Here is a 27,224-nt window from a genome sequence, read left to right on the forward strand (position 1 = left end):
TATAAAAGACCTTGTGTCTGAATAACATTCCATTTTGAGGTTATATAAAAACAGCAATTACTGGAAAATGGAACTTTTTAATTAAACGTATTCGAAGAAAGTAGGGATTAATGACTTTAAAGTAGGGAGTATTTAATGCTTGCAGTCATACATCATCCCCTAGTGAAGCTTTATTATCACCATCAGGCAATGATGCTTTTAAGTATTGATAGCATGTACATTAATAATGCTTCAACTGTTTTCATGACACTATAGTTAGCAACACAACTAATGTACACTATACCTATTATTAAAATAGTGCTTTAATAATCTTAATTCAGAGCTACATCTTCAAAATACATAAGGATACACTTCAGATCAGGCTAGTTGTCCCTTGGCCCAGTGAAGTGTAGATAAGCTACATTTTGAATCTTTTTGGTAATGCTGATGTATCAGCTGTTCCTGATAATTACAGCAAAAAATGTAATAACTGCCCATCTGATCCTCTGATTTGTAGGTAGGAAGGAAATTATTACTTTGCACTTCAATTAAATACAGGCAATAAAACATAGGCAAAATTATTTACTGGCTCTGAAATTGTGCCTGCACAGATCACAGCCTGGGTCGTGCACATCTTAAAAATCAAGCTGCAACTCTATACTTCACATGGATCAAATGCTAGATGGTGAGTACAGAAGCCCACGCACAAAAGTCAAAAGAGATGAAAACCAAACCACTAACATTAGGTTTGTTTTTCTGTTAAGGATTTTATTCAGGTACAGCAAAATCAATACTTGTCCTCTAACTGTACACAGTGTACTTGAGCTGTTCTGTCAGGATCTATACAAAAAACAGAGATGGAATTTAAGGTGGGTGGATATGATGATCAGGTGGAGGTAAAACACACTGGCACGTGCAGTCCCTGCTTCCCCGAATGACTGCAGCTCTGTGGGGGCATTGTGTACAGCAAAGGCACTGCCTTACACCATCCACTCTCACAAGTGCTTTGGGGTCCGAGTGTCTGTGCTGAGAAAGCAGCACTCAGGGAAACAAAGCTAACATTCTTCCTGAGAGGGAAAAGTGCCGTGACATGGCAGCCACGTCCAAATGGGGATAGTCCAGCCTCTTCCCACCCACCTCACACTGCAGCATAGCATAAACATAAAGATGGAGAAGTACCAACAGTACCAATGAACTGACAGTTCCCACACATTTAGAAAAATCAGATTGCCCAGTCTGCCTGGTTGCTTAATAAATTAGATCCCAATTATTCAACTGTGTTATAACACATGATGCTGTACCTCAACTTGGCTTTCCCTGCACTAATCTTCTGAGACATGAACTGACTAAGATCTGTACTCCTTCCTTGTCCATGTCCAGAGAGACTTAGTACTAAGAAGTCAGCTAAAAAACCAGGAAAAAACAATCTTCTTAACCCTTTCCCAGCTTCTGTTTTTCCCTCTCTGGTATACGAGCCCGTTCGGTGATAGTTACCAGCATTATCACACACAACTTGGTGTGGCTGCTGTCTGGTCCCAGTGTGTGCCTTGATATGTCTGTGTTGAATTTCTGGGTTAGTTGTACAGGTGAAATGGAAAAAGGAGAGAGCAATAACACACAATTGTTTTACAAAAAGAAACCTTTCAGAGGTTGTCAAATTACTTAATCCACAGACTACTTAGATGAATAACTGAGCTACCAGCTGAAAAGGAAATGTATTTTCTGGGAAGTCTTTCAAATGCATCCATTCATTTGAAGTTCTCAATAACAGCAATATTGAAAAAGGTCTTCTGTGTATGTATCAGTGCTACCAACTGCAGTGCAGCACTGCTCCCAGTGCTGTTAACTGTGTGACTAAGGTTGTGCTTCAGTAGAACAGCAGCCCTGGTGTTAAAGCTCCTGGGTATTGGTAATCCAGAGAGCTGTGCTTGTAGAAATGAATTTGACCAGTTCAATATTTTTTGAAAATATTTGACAAATTACTTTTATATCAGAATGCTTCATGCCATATAAGGAATCATCTGCCAGTTTGATATCAGCATCAGGTCAGGTATTGCTCAGCACAGACAAAAAGGTCAGACTAAATTCCACAATGGATGCTCTGTTAATATGACAGAAATGTAATTTTGCTCTTATCTGGTCCATTCTAAGTTTATATGGCTTGATGATCCAATGCACAAGGATACATTACTAATGGGCATGGAACCACAGACTTATGGGTACATTATAAAATACAATATTCCCAAATGAAATAGGTGAGGCCCATTCTCCAGCTCTCAGGGCATGTGCCAGTGCAGCACTTGTGTGCACACAGCTCAAACCTGCCTGCTGCCAGCAGAGGGTGGCCCCAATCACATTTCTTACTGAAAATCATCCCTTGCCCAGGTTGCTTCAAGAATGGCACCAAGATAGGTCTGGGGAGAGCAAGGTGGCATGGGATAAATTGCGAAAATGTGCCAACAGCTCACCTGGGTGGATATTCACATGCCAGCTCTCAACAGTGTCATAGGTCTGTCTGGTTTACCAGCAGAAATGCAGCCAGAGAAAGTTATGCCAAGAACATCGTCTACACAATGACAGCTGCAGATCTGGTGACTGGAATGTCCAGTTTGTTTTCCATAGCTAAGAGAAACTGGACTAATTGGACAGAGCTACATTTCTGGATCAGGAAGTTACAAAATGTGTGATCTCTTGCAAATAGCACTGTCCATACATTACTGATGCATGCAGTCAGTGTGCAGTGGGTCCCAGTGCTGCTGGTGACAGTACAATTGTTTTCAGAGTGGTCACAATATCTTTGGAAGTTCACAAGACACAGTGTATGTCACTGGAAACTCTGACTACAAAAACAATTATGATTTGGCTTTTTATACTTTATTTATATTAAAAGAATACAATTTACACTTTATTATGTGAGCAAGGCAATGTGAATTTCACTTCTGGCACATGGTTTGTGTAATTTTGCCTATGCTAACCCATCTATTTTCTTCACTCAGTGCAGTGCTTTTAGAGAGCAAGGACAGATTTTGAACTTTTTTTTGCTAGTGTGATCACAGTAATGTATCCTCTATGTTCAAAACAGCTTTTTAATGTGTTCCAGCCAGGACTGAAAATATCACACAAGTCACAGAACAATCGTCAAATCCTCATTATCACCCCCAGTGTCAGGAGAAGTCAGTTTTATGGAGAAGGAGTTACTGAGACCTTAAGATTCCTGTGGTGTTTTCTTCTTTTCTTTTTTTTTCCATGAGAAAATAGCCTCTTGGTAGAGCATGCAGCATCCAGAAAGACCTTCCAATGGTTCCCTGAACTACTCTATATCCCATCTATATAATAAGGAAACTAATAATTCCATAATTTGAAATGGGTACTGCGAGGATACTTTCTGCTCTTGCCAAACACCAGTTATGTCTCAGTGAAATGAAGGCTCAGTTTGGTAGTAATTCAGTAAAATACAACACCCTATGATATACACAAAGTCTGACTGGATTCTTTGCTGATGCTTTATGTCCTTTAACACCATCTATCTGTGAATCAATGATACTTTTATGAGTATTTTTGAGGTGTTCTGACACTATAAGAACTAAAATTTAAACTAAACAATGACTACTTTTTACTCATTTTAAAGAGACCTTTCTAATTTTTACAATCACATTCCAGAATACTGTCCTATTCAACACCAAAACAAGGGACACAGAAAATTCCTTTCTCTTTTTTTTTTTTTTTTCTTGCAACTAAACCAGAATTTTTCAAGTCTTTAAAGATGGGACAGTATTTGCAGCTCTTATGTGTCATCTTACATAGGAATTCTTACATAATCATCAAGTTAAACTTCTGTGCAAATGTCTTTTGACTTCCAGAGCCATTATCTTCTGTGGCACAGATTGTGAAGTGCAATTATTATCAATTAAATAAGTAACAATTCATTTACATTTCTTATAGCAATTTATATTACAAGGGAAAAATTTTAACTTCCAATATTTAAGCAGTCTTGATGAAGAGAAATAAACACATATTTTGAGGGGTTGAAATGGGTTGGTATATGCTAATACACCATATGACACTTCAGAGAGATGCACCAGCACTTCCCAGACTACTGGAATAATGGGATTTTTTCCCCTGTTTTATTGTTCCTATGTTTGGCAATGCACAAATCCAATATCATCTTTTGACTAATACACATATTTTACAATAGTATCTGAACAATATAATTTCGCAGCTTTTGATCATATTTTCCAGGGAAGCATTTGTAGTAACATTATTGATCCAAAGATCATCTGAAGGGTTCCAAATGTCTCTCACCCACCCTGGTCAACACAACAGATTCTTAGTAAGCCACTACAATGTCTAAACCATCTAAACCACAGTCAGTCTGTGTCTGTATCCTGGTGACTGTGTCCAAGCCCAAACTTTGCATATACTCACTCACAGCATCCAAGCACATTTTAAAAACCTGTGCTTCTCGTTTTCTGTGTAATAATTTCCATGCTTGTGTTTCCTATAGTTAAATAGCATTTGCTATCTGAACCAGACTCCAGAGTAGATGATATTAAGCTTCACAACCTCCCCCACTCCTAAAAATAGTAAATGAAAAAATCAAATCTCTGAGGTCTATGAAATAACATCATTCTTCCTTCCCTCTCCTGGCTGCAGACTTGTAAGCACCCAGATTTTTGTTTTCATAGCTTTCTGAAACGATTTTCTTTTTCCAACTATATTTCAACACACAGTCTCATGTGCCTACTATCCTTTCCCCTTCTGATATTTGGTTCAGCAGATGGTGCAAATGAACTGACATATACAGTATTTGCTTAATCCTATGCTCCTTTGAATTGCTGTTTTGAGACTAATGCAGCTACTTTATTATTGTGAATTGTCTGCATTACATCCTTGCCTATATTATTTGATTTATTTTGTTTTTCCCAAGTGGGTTCATTCTGGGAGATGCTGCTAAAGAATCATACAGTTTGAGGAGCCCTTTGGTTAGCTCCAGTGAAAGGTGGAAACTCTTGCTAAAAAATTTCCTGAAGTCTAAGAGATGACACAAGGTATTATACACAGCCAGAGCCAGAGATTTCCAATCATTAAAAACATTCTGATATTGAATGGGAAAAGTATGAGATCATTATGGCATGAGTCAATTGATCAAGACATGAGGATTAATTAGTCTGCAGACACCACTGACCAGCAAAGCTTTAGCAGGAATATGCTCTTTCAGCCCCCTTGTTTCTAAGCTTTTAATTAATTTTGCAGACTGCAAAAGAGCCCTAATCTGGGTGTTCTGGGAAGCAATATGGTATGTGCACCATGAAGTGAACATTTAGGGTGTGGAAAACATGAAACATTATTGCGATATTTTTACATTCATAAGCATGCCCCAGTTTCCCCAACCCCTCAGCAATCTGCAGCTAAGTGGAGAAATGAGTTAAACTTTTCTTCTAAGAAGACTGCACGTTTGCATCCAACCTGGGATTGAATGGTCCATCAAATATTGAATAAACTGCTACTTGGAAAAAATCCCAATTCAGAGATGTTAGTGCTAATTGACTGTTTTTTTTCTACTTCTTCCCCTCCCCCAGAAAGCAAGGCCAGAAGAAATTCTGTGGAAGGTTTAGGAAGGGACAGGATCCAAAGGACACTATGCTAAGGGTTCTGTTTCTTAGGTGGCAATGCCACCTTAAGCAGCACCATGCTGTTCCCACTGCTGTGCAAACCCAGCTATTCGTGTGGCTGTACAGCAAAACAGCTGGGGGAATAGATCTGTCCAAGAAATAACTAAGGAAATAGGCAGTATGTGGGCAGAAATATGTGACTGAAACTGGTGATGTGGGACAAATGCTCCTTAAGAAACTGGTATAGATGAAAACCCATATGTGGGTTTCTGAAAGCAATTGGATAAGGTTTTCTGCTTGGTGACAGACAAAGGCATTTTTAAGATTGTGTTCTAAACCAGATCCTCGTTGCCTTGTTTAAGGAAAGCTATCTTACTTTAGCTCTATCTAATTACTGCTGATTATTTCAACTCCCCAGAAAGGGTTATTCTGGAGCAGAGACTGATGGTAGTGTAGAGGCTTGTGGTTCTCAGGTCCTGACTTAGAGGAGATCGTGGGGATCACCCTTACTCCGCTCTGGCTGCGCAGCATGACTAAGATGACATAACAACTGGGGACCAAATCTCTTTGGCCAGAAGCCAGGAGAGATGACAATAGAGAAAACTGCATTTAGTTTTATATTGCATTTAATTTTCTTTTTATTTGTTGTTTTCTAGTTTTCCCAGCAGCCAAGTATGATGAAGAAGAGAAAGAGGTATTTAGAAGAACCATTTTCCTGATCCAAATCCAAAGAATGGACATTTAACTGGCAGGTTGAGCCAAAGCAGTTTTTTTTCTTATTGATAGAAGCTAACCCCAATCCTGGAAAAGTAGCAACACCGGGAACTCACCTTCATCTAGGGCTTGGTATTGCAGTACTATGTAAAGTACTAGGGACATGCAAAAAGACTATGGTTGTTCAGCCATTTAAGATTCAAGAGACTGTATCAGAGTCTACAACCTACACTACAACTTGCATTCTGTACTCAGAATTTAACTCCTGGTTCATTCCAGGATGGAAAGAGGCAGTACTGGGCACAGATAAGGCTAAATCTTTAATTTTCATGGCTTTACTTTCCATGGCTTTACTTTCCATATTGATCATTTGTAACCTCAGGTCTCCCAATACTTGTTACGTGCCGAGAAGGCAAATTAAAACAGGCTGGCTGTGGGCAGAGTATGGCCATAGCTGAGGATGCACAAGCTTTTCTCCCAGTCACTGGGTTTTACTGCATGCACAACGCTGCATCCACTCTGAAGATGATCAATCCCTACGCCAATACCACTGATCAGTGGAGTAACAGGTTTGCATAGACCCTTACATAGACCCTTACAGGTTTGCATGACCATGTCAAAAAATCATTTTGGGGGGAATTCCTGCAACATTCCCTTAGGCAGAAAGGTCAGCTAGTGCCTAGCTGCCAGGTGGGCAGCACCCAGCTGGCTGCCACATCCATTGAGTACCTGGGGCAGCAGGCATGGCCACACTGTGCTGCTTCACCCCATCAGCACACCAAGTCCCTTAACAAGGAAGACCACTCTGTGCTTGTTATGAGATGAGTAAGAGGTCTAAATCAGACATTCAGAGAAAAACCTAAATCATGAATGTTCCCTACCATTTTATGTGAGAAGATCAAGAAACTCTCTCTGCTGGTCACAGAAGAAAAAATATATAGAAACTCTGCACGGTCTCTAGAAAAGACTTTGAGCCACCTAACAGCCTAGCAGTAAAAAGAAGCACTATCTTTTTTCCCTATTATTGACTACAAAATAGCCCAGGGTTAACAATAAGCAAAATGAAGGTGCAAAATAGCAACCGCATGTGCAGGCTTGAAACAAAAGTTAAAATTATATCAAATCAACAATTACTCATTCCCATGGTGTTCCACCTGCCCTCATCAGGTTATAAAGAACAAATGTCAGCGATAACATACAGGAAAAAGGTGTTCTTCTGATAAGGAAAATAGCTTTGTAGCAGTTCCTTTGGGGGAAAATAAATAGTCTTCCTTCCCTCCTTTTAAAAACAGACCAGCTGATCTATTACTAGTTTTGTGCAAAGTTTTGCACAACAATGTCCTCAAACTGCTGTTATATCTAATTTGTGTCTTGGTAAAATAACGTCATAAGGTCCCAAGATTATTATCTCCGCGATTTTCAGATAAGACTTTCAGTTTATGTGTAAAAATATCTTTTTCCTAATTGTTAGTACTGCAAACTCTTGCTTAGAGTTTGAAAGTCAAGCTGTGTCCCTTCTGTTTCATATATCAACACTGCACTTGGCACTTAACAATTGTGTTGTAAAATGCGACTCAGAAAGGAAGAACCCCTGTAATCTGTGCAAGCTGCCTGACTTTGCAGCACTAACAGAAGACATCAAAGGGTAAATTCTTACTTTACTCAGAGAGACATGTAAGGACTAGAGACAACCAAGAAAAGCTGTTTTATTTTTTTTTCCCCAGATTTTAGCCCCATTTTGTGTACCCAGATACACACTTCCAGGTATTACAGGTTCTTCATAGCATTCAGGAGTTGTCCTCACATAATGGAATGTGTTCTGTTATGTGCCAGTTGGACACTTTGATGCTTGGCTCTACATGCCTGCTTCCAGTCTAGGCTGGCCTCTTCCACAGAGGCAAGTTTCTTTCACTTCTAGAAGTGTATATGGGAGTGGAATAAAAAGAGACTGCCATTTCTCCTGCTAGCTGACAGGGAAAAGTGTTAGTACCTACTGTGATCCCAGTATTCAGAACAGTAGTAGCATCTTTCTGTGACAGAGAGATACACACAAGCATGTGTTTCTGTTAATATGGGGAAAAAAGCCAAATGAAATGGTGATAATGATATCAGGGAAAAAAATAGGAGAGCTGGTCTTCAAGCTCATTCTAGGTCTGTGACTACAGTTTTACCACTAAAGGGAACATCAGGAAAAAAAATTATCCCAGCATCTAAATATTCAACTTCAAGAGTATGAGCCATAAAACTCCTGTCTTTCACCTACCTTGGTTGAGGTGAGCCTGGCACATACTCAGACAATTCAGAATTCATATGCTTAAGTCCCCTAAAGCCAAGAAACCCAGGTAAATGAAATGTGCCAGTACAGTTCTATGGCAGTGAGGCCAACTGGCAAGGAATGTCCCACCTTCATAAAGTTGAGCCTTCTCATGCACCAAGACAGAAGGCCACATACAAACTCCCTCCCAGCAATGGACTCTATATCATGCTAGCTCCTGAACTGTGCTGAGGAATTCTTTGAGAGTCAGCAAAGCAGGCAGGAACAGCTCTAAAAGAGTACAGACATTCCATTCAGATACCCAAGAACACCACTGGATGCTGTTTACAAGGATGAACCTAGCCTGGGGGGTTTGAATAGACAAATGAGCTCTAAAGTCTGACAGACCTGGATGGCTTAAGTATACAGAAGTACAAGTTGAGTACACAGAGGAGCAACCACTAACACCTTCACTCTAACCTGCTGTTCAGTGATTCTTTAATTAAAAAAAAAAGAATCCTGAGAGCAGACTAGAGAAGAAAAGTCCTCATACTTAACCAGCCATGCTCCCTGTCAGCTGAGACAATCAGACTCCTTTTCCGACCCAGGGAGCCATGTCCTCCTAGTTGCATCATGGCCCAGCCTCAATAGGTTGCTCACAGCACCCACTATTTTTTTATCATGTTCGTGGTGTATCAGCACACAGGACTTTGAACTCCCTCAGGCTAAGGAGAATATTGACCCGTATGTCACGACTTTGGGGCAAGGGTTCTGGAATACAAGATAAAGCCGGGCATCACCTACCTCCTCTCATGCTGTGCTGTAAAAATAAACAACATAGTGCATGGCTGAAAACAGGATGGCACAGATGCCTGTGGTGTCCTAAGCAATGAAATCTAAAAAGATAAGCCTCTAGCTGAAGGCTGCTGTGAAGCCACAAAGTCTTTCTGTGGCTTTATGTCCTTCTAAGCATCCTAAACTCCTCAACTGTGCAGTGGATATAAAGGTTTTTATAACAATATTGCTTGAATAAAAAAAAAAGGCAAAACGATCAGACACTGTGATAATGGAAGTGCAGGTAGATCTAGACTTTCAGAGTCCACAGAAAATGAGAAGGCATAACAAAATTCATTATAGGAAATGGCTTTACTATGCTAGAACTTTCAGGCACATTTTCAATGCTGACATGGACATATACTATAGCAAATGTACATGGATGAACTTTTTTCCCCTCTCCATAATTATTTCCATTTTATAATAGCTGCAAGAGGCTGCAGGCAATGTATTTTCTTGTACTTTTTGGATGGCTGAAGTCATCTGGTTTTTCTGATGCTATGCAATTTATTCAAGGTGTTTAACACTGATAACCAACCACAGATGCACTCCCTAGACTTTCCCATTGCCACAGTAACACACTGCCTAAACCGGCCAACAATTATAGGGGTGTTTTTTTCCAACTAAACTGCGGAAAACACAAAATTTTATATTCATACAAAATATCTATATGATAAGCAAAAACCCCAAAAATAATCATAGATTAATCCCTTCTGGGTTTTGTTTAATTTTTTAGAGCTCTGCCAAGCAGAAGGTTGATTGTTCATCACCAAAGGTGTTTTCTGCACAATATCAATTCCTATGATATTCTATAGATTCATACAGCTGTATTTATTAAAACACAGAGAGTTGAGTGTTAGTAAATGGATGCTTCTAACAGCTCCTCCAGATTGGAATGAAGTAGCTAATGAGAAGAACCGCTCATATTGCCTTATCCCTAAGGCACGGACCATCTTTAAGCTAGACTATGATGACAAATGGTTGTTTTCTCCTTTATATATATCATCTTCCATGATTACAGATGTAGATGAATAGCTCTTTGAACTGCATCCATAACTAACCTCAGACACTGTCTCAAGAACTTGATTCCAGCCTTACTAGTAGAAAGCTGAGCAAAGACGAATTGTATTAATTGTTAGGGAAAGCATATATTCATGTACCCAAAAAAACAAGTGTGAGAAAAATGTAAGCAGATCAACTTTTAAACACTTTTCAAAGCAAGTCTGAAGAATATTAAATGCATTTACTTCTCCTCTTTTTCCCCTGTTTTGACCTGATTTTTTTATAACTTGGTGTAATTCTACTGAAATCAACAACCCTCTTGCAGCTGATATCCTTTGAAGTTCTTTCTAATCTAATTTTTGTTCAGAAAGAAACTAAGAAAAAAAAGAAAAAAACTTTGAACAATGAAATCAAACACTAGAAGTTAAAAATGTAAGCTCCCTTTAGGTTCATACGAGAATATGAGTTGGGGTAAAAGCTGACATGATTCATCCATCTTGAGAAGTACAGCCACAACTTCCACTTACACAAAGGTATTATCAAGGACCAGTAACAGCCTTCATAGCAGGTATCAAGAAACACTGCTTTCCTTAATTTTACTTCAAGGAAATGGAGAGAAAAAAAGCCTAAAATATCACTCCAAACCAATCACTATTGAAAAAGTATTTTGTTTTATATTTAGATCCTTTCAATGATTTCTCTGGTTTTCTTTCCTCTTTAAGGAAGTGGTCTTTAACAGAATTTGATGCAAGAAATGTGGGAGGACAGTGTAAGTAGAGAAGTGATAGCATCTTCATAGACAGCATCATTCTCAAGTCCCCTTGGGGGCTACAGTACTTTGGCTTATGTGGGTAGATTTGCTTTCTGCTGCTTTTCCTCTTGCTTCATGTATTTCTAATTTCTAATCCCTGCTGCAGTGTCAGTGAAAAAGAAAAAGAAAGTTCTTGAAGACTTTGTGGTCTTTTTGTGGTTTTTTTGGTCTATAAGGGAGGCAGCCTTTTCCCTCTAAACTGGATCTGTACTCAGAAGAGTCTTGAGAACTGCTTGGCTGCTCCCTGTGATCTCAGCAGAACTGGCCCGATTAGCAGAGGCTTGGGAGCAAGCCTTGGAGGTCAGACTATGACAGTGTCCACATACCCTTTGCTGCTGTGATTAGTCTGATAGTGTTCATGCCTTGTATTTCTAAAGGTAATGAAATATATAGATACCACGGGAGAAACTTTGCACCCGCTTATGTCACTCTGGAGGAAGGTCACTACTTTCTGAGATGTTATTCCAGCTTGTATACTTGTGTGATTCAAAGCAGAAATTTTCCTTACCATTTATTATGGCAACAGAAAACTTACTTCAGGTAGCAAAGTGGTCCACAGTAGGAATCTAAATATTAAAATAAGCCCACAAGAATCAACTTATCCATAGATTAAACTAGAAAGAATTTGAGGAAGCTGAGAAATAAAGAGACCAGATGGTCTTCAAAATACAATTAGACACCAAGAAGGTGCAGAAAAGAAACAAAAAGTATCATGGATATGATTTTGGTGATAACATTGAAAGACTCCAAGAATATACATTTTGTTCTGAATCATTTGTCATTCTCCTTACACTCTTAACTATAATAGTGAGAAAGCAGTATTTCATGTCCTGTTTCTTACTGCAATTATTTTAATAAAATTAATTCATTTTTAAAATTACATTGTTCAAGGGCACTTATCAATAGAATATATGACATAGTCTCCTTTGTAAGGCTGAACATCTCATCTCACACACTATGAAAGAAAATCAGTAAGGCATCCAAGGATACACTAGAATACCAACATGATGTTGGGAGAGTTATAAAATAGAAACTTGCTATTAAATAGACTATAATATTTCAAATTACACCATAGCTCTAATACAACTTGTCAAAAGCTAATCAGTGAAAAGGTCTCATATAGTGTTTAGAAGACTGAAATTTACTTCCTTCCTTCCTTTGCATATCACTATCAAAAGATTATTCCATTTTAAATTTCATTACTTTGAATAAAATTGGTAACTCCCTAGAAAGAAACCTCTGCTTTCTTATAGACTTGAGATCTACATTACCTTGTGGTATACAGTGGTAATACTCCTGATGAAGCTGAAGCAGCAAAGCACCAGAATGAGACAAGGTCTGCTCCAGAGAGTACTGTGATCTCTGCCTCATCACCAATACCATTCTGTTTAAACAGTGCTTCTGTTTTCTTTGAAGATTTTGATCCAGCATGACTGGGTCCAATCCTTGCTTTATAAACAAGATGCTATAAAATTTCAGCTAGGGAATACTGCTGTGGGTTTTGTTTTCATGTGGTTTATACTTATTTTATGTAAAATCATATCTTGGGTAGAAATGGTGCACAGTCCTTTAATTAAATCAGCTCTAAGTTTTGCCTGAATGATTAATAAAATGAGAAAATTCTCTGTTCTGCTATGAAAGCTCTTTTCTTTTGTATTCCTTCATTCTTTTCTATTCTTAAACCCTTTCTTCAAATCAGATTCCCAAGCTGATATTTGTTCATTTGGGCTCACCTAAGAACTATATAGTCCGTGGTTAATCAAGTTAATTTTCTTTTGTCACAAAACTCCAAAACAAAATAACAACAAAAAAAGCAATAAAAGTAACCATTTGTTGTTGTTGTTGTTCATGAAGCATGGCATTTTCTTGGCTAAAACCGCCTAAAGGAATGGAGAAATTAATTTCAATAAATTGGATTTTATGTGTATAAAAGACCTCTGAATAAATGAAAAACTCTGAGATGACATTTGGATCAAAGGAGATATATCCATTGATGCTAATGGATGTTGAACTGGATCTTTGTTTAACAAACTGCCTTATTATGAGTAATGGTGAGGCACCAACACCAAATAGAAAAGGTAAGAGGGCACAGGAAACAATTCGGAGTAGGAAGGAATATTTAACATAGCACAGTTTTTCTAGCCATGTAGAACACAGCACTGGAAATGACACAATTTAGATGAATCCTGTGCTATAATTCTGATAATGTCTTCTCTCTGCACTCTGCTTACAAGCCTTATCTGTGCACCAGTACAGGTCTGGTCCAGCACCTTTGCTCATTGACACTGCCTAGAGATTCTCCTCATTACATCCTGTGGGTCTGTCTCAGGCAGGGTGAACACAAAATCATGGGCTTCTGTTTATTAGTTTGTACACCTGTTGATACTCCCTTTAATATCAAGAGAAGGTATGCCTGGAAATCAAAAGGAATGCACAGATTTGCACATTAACTGATGGACACCAGTATTCATTTATGTGTATATACAGCAGTGAACAAGTTTACTGAAGTTTTCCAACAGGTTAGTACAGATGGAGAATATTGGCAATTAATTGCAAAGTTACTAAACAGTACGGTTCATAGAATACCTACAAAAATGGATATTCCATTTACAACCATACATATATATATAAAATTTTGTTTTTCACTCAAAAGCAATGCAGAAGATCAAACTTTTCTCTTTCTGCTTATTTTGTTTTGAATTCAAGTTTTGTCATTTAAGGTAATCTGTTCTGAGCAAGAGTCTACTCTGAATTCTACCACTGGAAGTCAGTAGTCACTCTAACGAAGTGAACATATTTATAGCAGTGCGAAACCATAATAGGTCAGACACAATCAACACAATGTTTCAGATCCAGAAGTAAGAAAGGGAAATTTACAGCTTTACAGAATTGTACTTAATCTGTAGGATTCCCCAGCACTTTCTTGTCTTCTTGTATGGGTGCTGGCAAATTTGGAGATGAGGTCTGACTTCAAGACAGGTGCCAGTTGGTACAAATCCATATTGCTGCGCTCTTGTGTGCCCAGCACAAGTAGCACTTGGGGAGCTAATAAGAATGGTCATAATTCAGGTGGAAAGGATTAGATTAATTTTTTTCACCAGATCAGTCTCCTGACCTGGCTCCAGCAGTGCTTACAGGGAGGTGACTGCAAGACAAATTTAGCTTTCTGTGTGCCAATCTCTAGAACCCACACAGACCCAGTCTAATAGTCTTTAAACTATTTTACTGCTTAGAGTCAGATTTTGGTATTTAGGGTTTCTGTTGTGAATATAAAATGGCAAGATTACAAATTAAAAAGTGGAAGTATATGGACAGACTGAAGTGACAAAGTGGGGAGGTATCCTCCATAAAGACAAGGATCAGGGTATCACACAAGAAAGATAAGAGATTTTCAGGAACATCTTAGAAATAGGATCAATCTCAAGAGTCCAAAGAAATCCTCCAACATATGTAGATATGGAAAATCAAATTTTATTTTGAGATGCATGAAAGAAGGTCTCTTGAGCAGAGAGAGGTAAGCAATAATGCTGTTTTACCTACAGAAAGAGTGGCAAAGGAAGGGGAAGGGAAAAGCAGGCTAACCAGTAAAGTTAACTACATATAGAAAATTATTTAAAAAGGTTATATGAGCTAGTTGCTTGTGATATCACAATAGACCATGAAATGATCTTTATGAAGATGAAAAACATGAGTGAGTGGGCTATAGGACTACCTTTCCAGATGAAGAGCAAACTTTAGGGCTGCCATAAGCTTTCCACTATAAATATTTCAGATTCTAAAACAACTCCTTCCAAGAACAAAGATTTGAACCACCAGCTTTGCATTAATGCCTATTTCTTGACCTCTCCTGAGCACCCACTCCTCCCTGCATAACAATTTGCACCAAATACCCATGGATATTCAATATTAAACAACTAATTAAATTTTTTGCTGTTTTCATTGCTTTGAACAAGAAGCTGGTTTTGGCATTTTCAGGTCTTCATACAAATTGTACCTCTGCAGGTCTCATTCCTAAACTTAATTAATAGTTATTATTATTTATGACGGCACTGCATACTAGTCCAAGCTTTAATTTGGTCTTCTAAAAAGAGAGCCTGTGGCTGTGTTCTTGGACTTTTTACTTCATCTTTTTTCTTTTGTGAAATAACATTATTATTTCAAATCTTGCAGCTTGTTTTTGTATGACTAGTGCTTTGTCTTTGTCTCTCTTTTTCTCCCTTTTACCCTTCTGACATTTTTAATTTTAAACTGCTCCAACATAACTTCATTCTGATTTCTTACCCATGGATGCTTCAAGGACTCACATCGCTGATTATCATCCTTCCATTCTCGTTAGTCCAGACCTTAATTTTATTTTAAAGGTCATGTGAGTTTGTCTGTCCAGTGGGCATGGTAGCCAGCTTGTGTTCATAGACACACACATTTTCTACTTAACTGATACCCATGAGCCTCGTAGTGCTCTTTGTGTGAAGAAGAGGCTCAGGGGAGACCTCATCACTCTCTACAACTCCCTCAAAGGAGGTTGTAGCCAGGTGGGGGTTGGTCTCTTCTCCCAGGCAGCTCTCAGTAAGACAAGAGGGCATGGTCTTAAGCTCTGCCAGGGGAGGCTTAGGTTAGATATTAGGAAGAAATTCTTTACAGAGAGAGTAATCAGGCTTTGGAATGGGCTGCCCAGGGAGGTGGTGGATTCATCATTGCTGGAGGTTTTTAAGATGAGACTGGATGTGGCACTTCGTGCCATGGTCTAGTAACCACAGCGGAGTGGACCAAGGGTTGGACTTGATGATCTCAGAGGTCCTTTCTGACCTGGCTGATTCTGTGATTCTATGACTGGCTATTACCATCTCCAGAATACTGGCAAAATATGCCATTTATGCTAAAATCCCAGTTCGTTCTCTTATATCTTTTGTTTCTTGTGCTCTGTTCCCTTTCCCCACTTTTCACTGACTTCTGAAATTCCTGATATCCACAGACACTAAAATCTGTTTCCAAGTCAGGAGAAGCAGAAGTGGACACTACTGTACCAGCTCACTATACTCTCCAAAGTGTGGTTTAAAATTACTGTCTGATTTTTTTAAATGCTCTTGGGTTTCCTCCATCTTTTTTTTTTTGCTTCTCACATGCCATAATTTTCCCATTTGTTTTAGCAAAATGCTAGAAATCAATGGATGAAAAGCACACCACTGTTATTTCTAACAATATGAATGTTATCTTTCCAACCCGTGTTCTAACAGAGATTGCTTCAGATTCTATCTTCTCTTCAGAACATTTCTAAGTTGGTGCCTCATTCTCTACCTGTCCAATCTTCTGCAACTCTCTGATTTCTGTTCTCTTGTCCCACTCATGCCATCTTGATGATTTCTTTGTTAAAAAAATTACTGTATCATTTTATGTGATCTTTCATGTTTATGATGCAGTAACTCTCGATATAACCGTTCTGTGTCTTTATTAAAAAAGTGAAAACCTAACGACTAATTATAGTTGGCAGAAATAGATTATGGATAGCCAGCTATAGTCATCTGAATCCTTCTGTGTGAATCCTCTGGTTTTGATTGCATTTTCCTGGGGAAAACTGCCCCAAGTTGGATTGGTTTAGATTGAAAAATTCCATCATTTATTAGGAACTAATTCTAGAAAATGTTGTGTCTGCTTTCAGCATCTACAGTTCAGAGGATTCTTTAAAATTTTGACAGCTTTCATATGAAAATCTCTGGAACGATTAAATGATCCAAACCCTCTCCTTTGAGTGCTTGTGAACCCTTAATAGAACTTATTCACATCCATTAGGATATAACATCTTGCTACATGAACACATACTCTGTTTACCCAACACCCCCCAGTCAGTGCACAGCATGGAGTAAATGAAGTTCCCAGGTGTAGGACTTCATTCATAGCTACTGAAGACACAGAAACATGGCAGAAGCATGAAGCAGAGGACTGCAGAACAAGAAAGAGTAAGTTCAGAGTAACCCAATGGTGCTTTAACAAACTGCCCCTGCTCCCAAGCCTTACTGTGGTACTCAGTCATGGAAAAAACATTTTCACCAGTGTGTTCCCAGAGACAAGATCTGCTCCTTTTTCAACTATATAGCTATATAGCTATAGCTAGCCTGAGACATCAGACTACAGCCAACAGCAGTAGTTCTGTTATTAGTATTTGGGACAACATGAAATCCTAATTGCTCTGCAAAATCAGACCCTTGTTTTCTAAGAATGGCCACTTCCCCCTAGCTGACCCCTCAGACTCCCCCAGGGCTCATCCACGTGCCTCAATGCCACATGTGTGCACAGGGAATGACAGTGCCTCTTCAGCTGGTAGAAGCCATGCAGCCATTAACATTTGCAGCTGAGATAAAATCATAAGAGTCATTTAGGTTGGGAAAGATCATTGGTTCCAACCAGTAACTGCCAAGGCCACCACTAAACCATGTCCCTAAGTGCCACCTCTAGAGATCTTTTAAATACTTGTGGGGATGGTGAATCCACCACTTCCAGAATGGCAGAATGGCAGAAAAGCAGCAGCACTGAAGCACTCACTACTGAGTGAGGGCTAGTCATCCTGCATGTGTTTGGGCCTCTGTGGGAAACACAATGCATGATGATTAACTTAGAAGATGATGGCATACTGTAACTCGCAAAAGGAAATGAATTCATATGGCATGAGTGACTATAAATATAGCATTTCTTATCCCCCAGGTAACTAACTTTGCATCGTTAACATGCTCGTATGTAAACTTTCTCCTTCTTCACTGAAGATACACCAACAGCTGTAAAATACTGACCAGATAGCTGTCATAAACTGTTACATATAAGAAGCAAAATAGCTCCAAAATGATTTGAGCTCATCTTTTCTATGCATGAAACCATATTTAGAAAATCAAATTGCCCTGTACATTAATGGAAACATGTTGCATATGTGTCTATTTTGCATGTGCAAAAGAAAGTTTTGTGTACACAATGGGTATACATACAAATGGCTTTTGTTTGCAATGTAAGTAGTGTCTTAAGAAAATTGTGTCCCATTAAATAACTCACATTAATTCTCCTAGCAGAAGAAATCCAAAAGTGTCTAGTGAGGAACTAAATTAGTGAAAGTGAGGACTCAGAAAATATTGTCCTCTGTATAGCAATAGTAACACCTTATTATTGGTTTATATAGAAAACAAATTGGATAATTTGTAGCTCAGATAAGCCTTGGTTAACAGTCATACAGGATGTAAAGGGAAATGGGAGTGTGCATTCCCCTGCCTACATACCTCTCCTGACACAGAGCAGGAGTGCTCTGCCACACTAGCTCTAACTTTGCAAAGGGCAGATGCAGATTTGACTCCATTAACATCAATAAAGTGGCTACCAGAGCAGACCACAGTGTGGGGAGGATGCAATAGATAGATCTGGGGTAGAGGTCCAAGAAATCACTCCAGCCCAGCCAGTGCAAGAAAGAAGAGACAAATTTTGAAAACCAGCTGGGCAAGACACAACTGTATTTCAAAGCTCATGCCAGGTAGTCCAATTGACAATAGGGGCTGACTTTTTTATAATGTCAGAAATTTTAGGAGAATAAATGCAAGAAATATCCAAGCTCCAAATTATGAATACTGCTGCTAGTCTAAAGCTATTGTTTTTAGAGTACATTCAAATCCGTTATGCACTGAAGATCTAAATAAAATAGCTCAGCAACTAAAAAATTACAGAGAAAAAAATAAGGTAACATGGGGGGACTGAATTATTCTAGCTCAATGGAAACTGTTCTTCTGAATGTTATCTCCATCTTCAAACTCCGTACAGGATTCCTGTTTGTTCCTGGACTCCTACTGACTGAGACTAGGCTCTAGGTCTTGGCCTTATTATCTGATAGTTCTTAATATCTACTACTTGATGACTTGATGAGAAATTACATTTTAAAAATCTTGATACTAATTTTAAACCTACAATGTTTACCTCATTATTTCTGAGACAGCCTATTCGACTGCTAGTCAGCAGCTACAGCAAAGTACACTGACCCCACTGATGAGGTAATCAATTATTCTGGAACAAAACAAACTCGTAACTAGAAAGAAAGGAAGCCTATGGTTTTATACAGAGCCAGATAAAACAGAGAAAAAGAGCATTTGGCAATTGACATAGGATAAAACATTTCATTTCCAGGTTCCAAGAAGATATATTTTAAATTTGTATTAAATATGATTTACAAATCAATGTTCTTCTGTGCTGGACAGCTTTACTTGGAGTGAATGAAGACAAACCAGGGCTCACATCCAAAGCTGTGGCTCTACAGGCATGTGGCACTCAGGAATGGAGGTTTACATGCCAGCAACTGCAATTATCCCAACTAGCAATGATTTAGCATTCTGTGATGTCTAGAGTCCAGAAAACACAGGCTCTGCCTTTATATCACAACCATCTGAAATCCAGGTTTAAATTCTTCCTTTAAAGAAACTGCAGCACAGCTTGCTGCTGTGTGCACGTTAGAGAATAAAAATGATTAATTCCACCCATCAGTGAAGTCTTGGCTTATGAGTATCACAAGCCTTTGCTGTGTGCAGCAGAAAAAAAAAAAGAAAATAATTTTTATGCTTAGTTTCTGATCTTTATTCAAAACGATGTAACAGTGCTAATTACTAAACACTGGGAAAGCTGAATAAAATATCATAAAATATCATAAAATGCTGACTTAAAAAAACACAAAGCAGAACACCTTAAAGCTAGGTACATTTACCACATTATTTTAGTGCATGATTTTACAGTCCTGACCTCAGAAAAGATTTTTGTGTTAAAATTAACAGAGGAAAGTAATTGGGAAAGAAGCAAATCAAAATGGAAATACACCATGTAATACAAGCCATGATGAGCTGAACATCTGAAAAAAAGAACAGAATTACCAATTCCTCACTATGAGAAAAAGAGAAATGTAAAGACCAGCTTGGGAAAAAAAAATTTCCTCTTGGAATCACCACAGCAGGAGTCAGAGGAAGCTTTGCACCCAGAGACCTAATGTCTGGGTCTGGAAGAAGAAAGAAAGTAAAACTTCATCTTTTCATCCCCTTCCACTTCACTGGTCATGTCCCTAGTGCTTATCTTGATCTCAGTTTTCTTCTTCTGAGTTTTTTTTTCCTGCCTCCCCCTCTTCCTTTCGTGCTTCTTTTTGATGCTGACAGAGGTAGCAGCATTGGTACCTGATGCCAGCTGCCTCTTAACAGGAATCCTGCCTCTGTCATTTGCATTGTCACATTCAGCAATCACAGACTATACCACAAAGCACCCAGAAGAGGTCAGTGATAGAGGTAGTGCTGAGAATCCAGCATGGCCCTCCAAGCCTCATGGAGGACAGCTACAGAGTCCTGCAACTGGTGTGTGTCAGCCTAAGCACTCGACAGTGTGTCCCTTCGTGCCAAGGGGATCAAAGACCTCAGAAGAGGATCAGTGCCTTGTGCCACTGGACAATTTGTAAAAAAACCACAGAAATAGCGTACCTGAGCCAGCCACTTGCTGCCCAGTTTGCCACTAGGGTGTAAAGCAAAACTTGCCATGACTGAGGTGGAATTCCCAGTGGGATTTTCTGTAGAATATGCTCTAGGATGCCCCACCAGGTGACAATAACAGTGTGGCTGTAGGCTTGTTGCCAAAGCACAGGAGCTGCTCTCTGTACCAAACCACAAACTAAACTAACCACAAGAATCCAATGTGCTTCATGTAAATGTGTCATTCTTACATTTACACATGGAAAACTTCTAATGCAATGTATTATTTATTCCTCCAAGGTTTTACACAATATTCTTCTTTCAGTTATGCTACAACAGACCTGCCCAACTTAGGGTATAATTTGAATGGTAACTCTTGCACTAACACCACATAAGCAAAAATCAGCAATGGCTTATCCTATTGGGACAGTAAGTAAGTACAGCTACAGGCTGTTTATAAACTGTAGGGATTCAGTGAGAGAAATCTCACCACACATCTCAGTTCTGCACACTGTCTCCCCTGGAGTTCAAGACACACTGGGGATAGGACTCCATCCATCCATAGGGAAGGTAGTAAAGGGTTCACAGAACTGAATGAAGTACAGCTAAAATATAGACTCAAGTACAGCTCTACAGTAGACTGAAAATAACTGCATTTTCTAGTGTTATTGTTATCTTTAAAGAGTGTCTTGATTAATGACTCACACAATTAAAAGAAATAAAACCATATACTCTTGTCCAAATTAGCTTAGTGTATCATCAAGCAATTTGCCTCATTTTATCTACTGATGGCACACCTAGAAATAGGAAAAATCTGAATTTTAACCTTGAAATATGAACTCTACAAATCTGTATTTCAGTGTATGTATTGTAAACCCACACTGGGGAATACTTTCAAAAATAAAAATAAACATTCAAACTTTGAATGCACTTTAAGGGTCAAAAAGCAATGGGAACAAATGCATTATTTAATCGTAAAAACCACACTTGATTCAGCGCAAGGCTGAGGAGGAAGCTCAGGCTCCCAGAGGCATGTGAAGTGAAGACTGTTTTGAGGGACTGCTGCAAACAGGGTTGGAGCTGAGCTTCCCTTCAGCCCTGCCTCTGTCTGGGAAAGGTGGGGAGGTAGAAAAGGCTGGAGAATACAGTCAGTTTTTAATAAGAATTATCTGCCATTTTCTCAGGAACAGTGAAGCAGAAAGGAAAAATGGTGGGAATGTTTTGCTTACAGTAAAATAAAGCCATTATTCAAAACTGAGAAAAAAGACTTAAAAAACAGGGCTACTCAAATATGGCTTGGACTCCATAATAAAATTCTTAGCCTTTTTAACGGCATATTGTTATCAGCTACATCTCTACTACAGTGCCTGTGTTTTTCCTTCACCCTCATTAAGGGTTAGGTCAATTTTGTACCTGACCACCAAAGGCTCTGCTCTCATTACCTTGACTCAAAGCTAACAGTAACTTTTAAAAAATGCTCACAATAATCATCAGCTATGGTATGCTTACCCTGAGGTAGTTGAGGGTGAAGTTTGTCAGACCCATTCGAGTGATGTTTTTGGACAGCTGCTCCAGCACCTGAGGGTCTTGTGCCTAAACAACAAAGGAAAAAAGAATTTTCACTTTGCTTTTTGTCGTTTTGGTTTTTTCTATGTCCTTAGTGGAATACAGGGAGAGTTCTCTGAAAAGCAGTGCCAATTCTATGGGAAAATTGCACATTGATACTAAATTTATGTAGTAGGCTAGAGCTCTGTATGCACAAGAAAATAAAAACCTTACAAAATAGGAGCAGAATAAAGACTGTTTTCCAATATCTTCCTTTGGTCCCTGCCCATTCAAAAGATAGATCTAGGAGGTCTGGTCATGTAAGTGAGCATGGCCCCACCAAAGAGCTTCCTAGGGGATTGCAGTACACTTTGAGCCTTCTATTTGTTGGTTGGGAGTCCCAGAAGACTAAATAGAAAAAGGGAGGAACAAAAAAGGTATTGCTTTCTTTTTGTGAGTGAGAAATTGCAGCAGAAAGATCTCATCAAGGCACCTTCAGCAGAGCTCACCACGCAGGTGACATTAAGCACAGGTTGGAGAACACTTCTGATCCAAGTTATTTTCCCAGGATTAAACAGGCAAAATGCGAGTATTGTCCTTCTCTGACCCTAGCCAGGAGCCTTACCAGTGAGACCAGCCTCCTCTTTAAAATTAGATCAATCTCATTATTAAAATTAATACCTGCTGGTTTCTGGCTAACCTGCTTCCACCACTCTGAGTTGTAGAAGCCTCCTAAATACATAATGTCGCTTATGGCCATCCTCATCGTCCCTTAATGGGATACTGTTGAAGAGTTCAATTGATCAGTCATTTAAAATAGCAGATAACGCTGGGACAGAAATGATGAGGCAGGTTTTCGAAGATGTTTTCTTCAGACTTGTAGTAGGACTTTGAAATAAGTCCAGGCTGCTTAAGCTATTTAAAATTCCTCACCAAGAACATATTTTTATCTATGGATATCTAAGTAACTTGATGTCAAAATATGGGAACATCTTTGGGTCTGTGTTCTTACCCTCTATAAAAACATACTCCTGCAATTGATTTTTTTTATGGGGGTACTACTAGGAGGAATGCTTCTATGGTGCAGAACTGAAAGTGTCAGTGAGATTATGTTCTTTGTTTCTCCATGATTTACCTTTTTATTTTTTAACTTCAACTTGCAGAATATTTAATATTTTAATTTCCATTGTGTATGATCTCATTCAATTACAAAAGAAAGTCGTGAAATGTGGAACAAAAAGAAGATCTGGATTAAAATTCTAAGGGTTTCTAAGTAAATATATGGTAATTACTTATCTTCTGTCTATGCAAGGGTAACATCAGTTTGCTTCATTTAAAGATTAAATATAATTCATTCCTACAATGATAAAAATTCACTGACTTTGCTGTAGTTCATATCAATAGGAACAGATTTTGGACCCAAATCATACAGACCACCAAGTGGGATTAAAAGGAAAATTACATGCTAAAACAGAATGGAAACATAGCAACAGTGGCAATATTAGAGCACTGAGGAGCAAGGGAGTGATGAAAGGACTTGTAAATGGCCGTAGTTGCAGGCAAACCAAAATATTTACAGTTAATTGACTTGGGTGTGAAATTTGCTGGCGTTTTTCATAAACCTAATCTCATCTCTTTGCATTAGGTCAAATGAATAAAGGATTACTTACATGCATGGCTAGAATGCTGCGTGGGACTAATTCTCTGTATTGTCTAATAGTAAAGTGCCATGTTTTTATTCTCATAAGATCATCAAAAGTAAACTCCAAGATAAGACGTCCTTCTGTGCATACCTAGAATACAAAAAATGCATGAAATAAATTCCCAGGAATTTTGTTTTCAATGGTATTGTATCACCGATTAAACAACATTCAAAAATATCAGAGCAGTATTCTATTGCTCATCTCTGCTAGATTAATTGTTTCTCGTTCTCTGGGGGGGAAAAAACAAATGTGGGAAAATTAGTTCATTTGCCTTACTTCAGAGACAGTAACTTATAATGCTATAGATTTTATAGCATTTCACAAACATAGAATATTGTGTGCTAAATCTTATTTATTGCAACAATTCCCTTTCCCTCACAGTTCGCTACTGCTAATTAATGACTGAACCTCGCAGTGGAGGTGACTGTGGTGCGACTGTGTGCACTTGATGGCAAGTTGTTGAACCAGTCATTCCTAATCATTCCCGCACCTTGCCCTTTCCTTACAACAGCCTGGCATATAAACCTTTCTTTCATGTCCAGTTGTATTACACAGTGGCCTGAATGCCTGTGGCCAAATCTGATTTTTTTCCTATTTTTTTTCCTTGTCTTTACCAAGTGTTCTTGTCTTTTCCAAGAATTTTGTCCTGTTTTGTTTTTGGTTTTGGGTTTATTTTTTTTTTCATTTCTTATCTACTTTTATTAATCTCCCCTTCCAATAAATCCAGGTGGGGTGCCTGCCATCAGACTGTATGAGCTGCATCACCAAGCAGGTTTGAGAGTGAGGGGAGCAGAGGAGAGGTTTCAGCCAGGACAATGGAGCTACTTCCACAGAAAATGGCTCACGCAGCTTTCTGATGTGTCTTGTCTAAGAAGGAACAGAAAATATGGGAGGAATAAATTCAGAAAGTGGGTACTACCCGAAAATGAATAAATTACTGGGGACTTCTAAACAACTGTCCACAATTTTATGTGGAAAATACATTGTGGTTGTGGTCTCCTTTAAGGTGCAAAATACAAGCCCAGTAGGGTATCTTGACTAGGAGTACTGTGGAGTATCGTAAATGATGTCTGATTTGAAAATAAACCACTACTGCTGTTGATTTCTTTTTAAATTGGATATTTAGACATAACTCCTGTTTGATGTAAACTTGCAAGTTAAGGGTACATAGATATCGTGGAAACAGGGTGTAATGGCTTTCAAAAGAAAAGGTTTCTGCAACTTTAATTTTAATACAGCTAGCATTTGATTGAAAAATAGCCATCCCAAATTCAGTTGAGTCTGTTGAGTCTTTTTACAAGCCCCAGCTCAAGCTTGGCTAGCTCTCACTTGGGCAGTGTGGGGCTTTTCTGGTTAACAGTTCACTTAACATCATCATAGTTTTTCTTCCTTACTGTTTCTGTAAAAACATGTAGGTAATTTTAACAGGCATACTATACAGACAAATTCCTGCAGACCTGTGAAGGAGAATCTTGCAACAGGTTCTGGTTTGCCTTTTTGGACACACCTTAGTGATGCCTTCAAATTTTTAATGTGTCTTATTTTGTCATTTGACCCTGATTTTGATATTCATATCACCTGCACTATGATGAGAAATTACACAGAGGTAGACATGCACACATGTAAGGATTCACTGAAGAAAAACACTTTGTATTAATGTAACTATGTTGAGGCCAAAGATCTTGGTCGCTGACTAGTTAACATGAAAATATTTCAAGTTTAAAACAATTTTTTATAACAATACCTGTGGCTTTTCAAATATTTCTTCTCTTAAACTCAAATCCCCTCAGCTCTTAACAGGTTTTAGGTACTGGCATTAACAAATTTTAATAGAAAAAGTGAAACACATTCCTCATATCACAGTGGTAAAAATTTATACATCTTATAAAGGAATTTAATTTCCTTATGTAGAGCAGAATTTTACACATTGCTTTAATCAATAGAATTGGCACAGTTCTTATTTTAAAAGGGTTTTTTTTCTTAAAGCTGCCTTTTACATAGAATCCAAAAAATCAAAAGAGTCTCCAATTAAGAAAACATTTTCTGTTGTGCTGAATTCATGTTACCGTACTGTGAGCTCTGACATTTTGTTTCTGTGGTAACCAAAATCAGCTGATTAGTTGGCATGGCAACAGAAAAGATGTAATCCCAGCAGACACACTCTAATCAATGCCCCCAGCACAGATGGTCTCCGGAGGATCAACAAGAAAGAGGCTGGCAGGCATTCAGTGTATCACGTGGTTGCTCTAGACTAGGCCAGGAAAAAACTAAAAAAGAACATTTCTCAAACTAACCAATAGCTTTTTAACCCCTTCACTGCACTTATTAATTGTAGAAATTTCAACTGCTTGTTCCTATGAAAACCAACTTTGGTCCTGTGCCCTATTGCTCACAGGCTCACTCTACTATCACTAAATATCTTTAGAAGTCTTCACCCTTTATTAACTACTATTTCTCAAACATGAGTTGTTGCTTGAAAAGAAGCCTAAAGCTTATACAAATCTGGGCAGTGCCTGAGATTATTAGTAAGGATTAAAATCACTGGGTTTCAAGGGCTTCACCTATAAAATCCAGCTGATGGCCCCGCTGCTGGGAGCAGGAAGAGAATGGTTCAAACAGGGGGTGCTCACTGCTTTAGTGGTGAAGGCAAAGCTCTCTTCAGTCAAACTATTGGGAAATATAAATATTGCTAGCTGCAGAAAAACAGTTTGCCTACACATAAAGTTGGGAGTCAGTAAACACAGTGAAAACAGACTTAGGAGGACTCCTAATACTTTCCTCTACCTGGAAAAATAAATGGAGCATCTCCCAGGTAAACAAACATGGTGGTCTTGGCTTCAGTTTTTTACCACATTTTATTTATGCCATTGAACTGTTATAAATTATTTATAGTGTTTATTTATATCTTGATAAAACAATTTTTAAGTGTGTGACACTTTACAAGGACCTCTTACCCTCTAAAGACAAGCTGAACTATTCATATTCTTACTGCTAGGCATGTTCTGGCCATATTTGTTTGAAAAAAAATGGAAATGCCATTTTGCATATTCATCCAATACTGCAGTATGCAGTGAGTTGCTCTAACTAGCAAAATGTTGAAATGAATAAAATACATTGGATTCTTGACTGTGGATTCTTGATTCAGTACATAATGAGAGGTGTTTCAATCCCTTATGTTTGAAGTTGGTTAGAATTTGCAGCTTAGAATTTGTTTGTAAAACTGAAAGAGTTTGTATTTTTGCATTAAAAACTGCCCCCGTGGTAGTTTCACGGGGTCAAATTCAGACATGATCTCAGGAGCTACACAGT

At 38.5% G+C, this 27,224-nt stretch overlaps 1 protein-coding gene across 10 annotated transcripts in view; it reads right to left on the bottom strand.

Annotated features, from left to right (window-relative positions):
• The window catches only part of LDB2 (LIM domain binding 2), a 219,246-nt gene that overhangs the window by 24,575 nt on the left and 167,447 nt on the right, over positions 1-27,224 (bottom strand). For all 10 annotated transcript variants that reach the window (XM_018067710.2, XM_008930341.3, XM_018067693.2 and 7 more), the window contains 2 exons: positions 23,883-24,005; positions 22,177-22,260 (listed from right to left, as the gene is read on the bottom strand). In XM_018067710.2, coding sequence (XP_017923199.1) covers positions 22,177-22,260; positions 23,883-24,005 — 207 coding nt within the window. The remainder of the gene's footprint in view (positions 1-22,176; positions 22,261-23,882; positions 24,006-27,224) is intronic.

The sequence above is a fragment of the Manacus vitellinus genome, unplaced genomic scaffold (genome assembly GCF_001715985.3).
Source record: "Manacus vitellinus isolate BGI_N305 unplaced genomic scaffold, ASM171598v3 scaffold_0_pilon, whole genome shotgun sequence".
Classification (NCBI taxonomy): domain Eukaryota; kingdom Metazoa; phylum Chordata; class Aves; order Passeriformes; family Pipridae; genus Manacus; species Manacus vitellinus.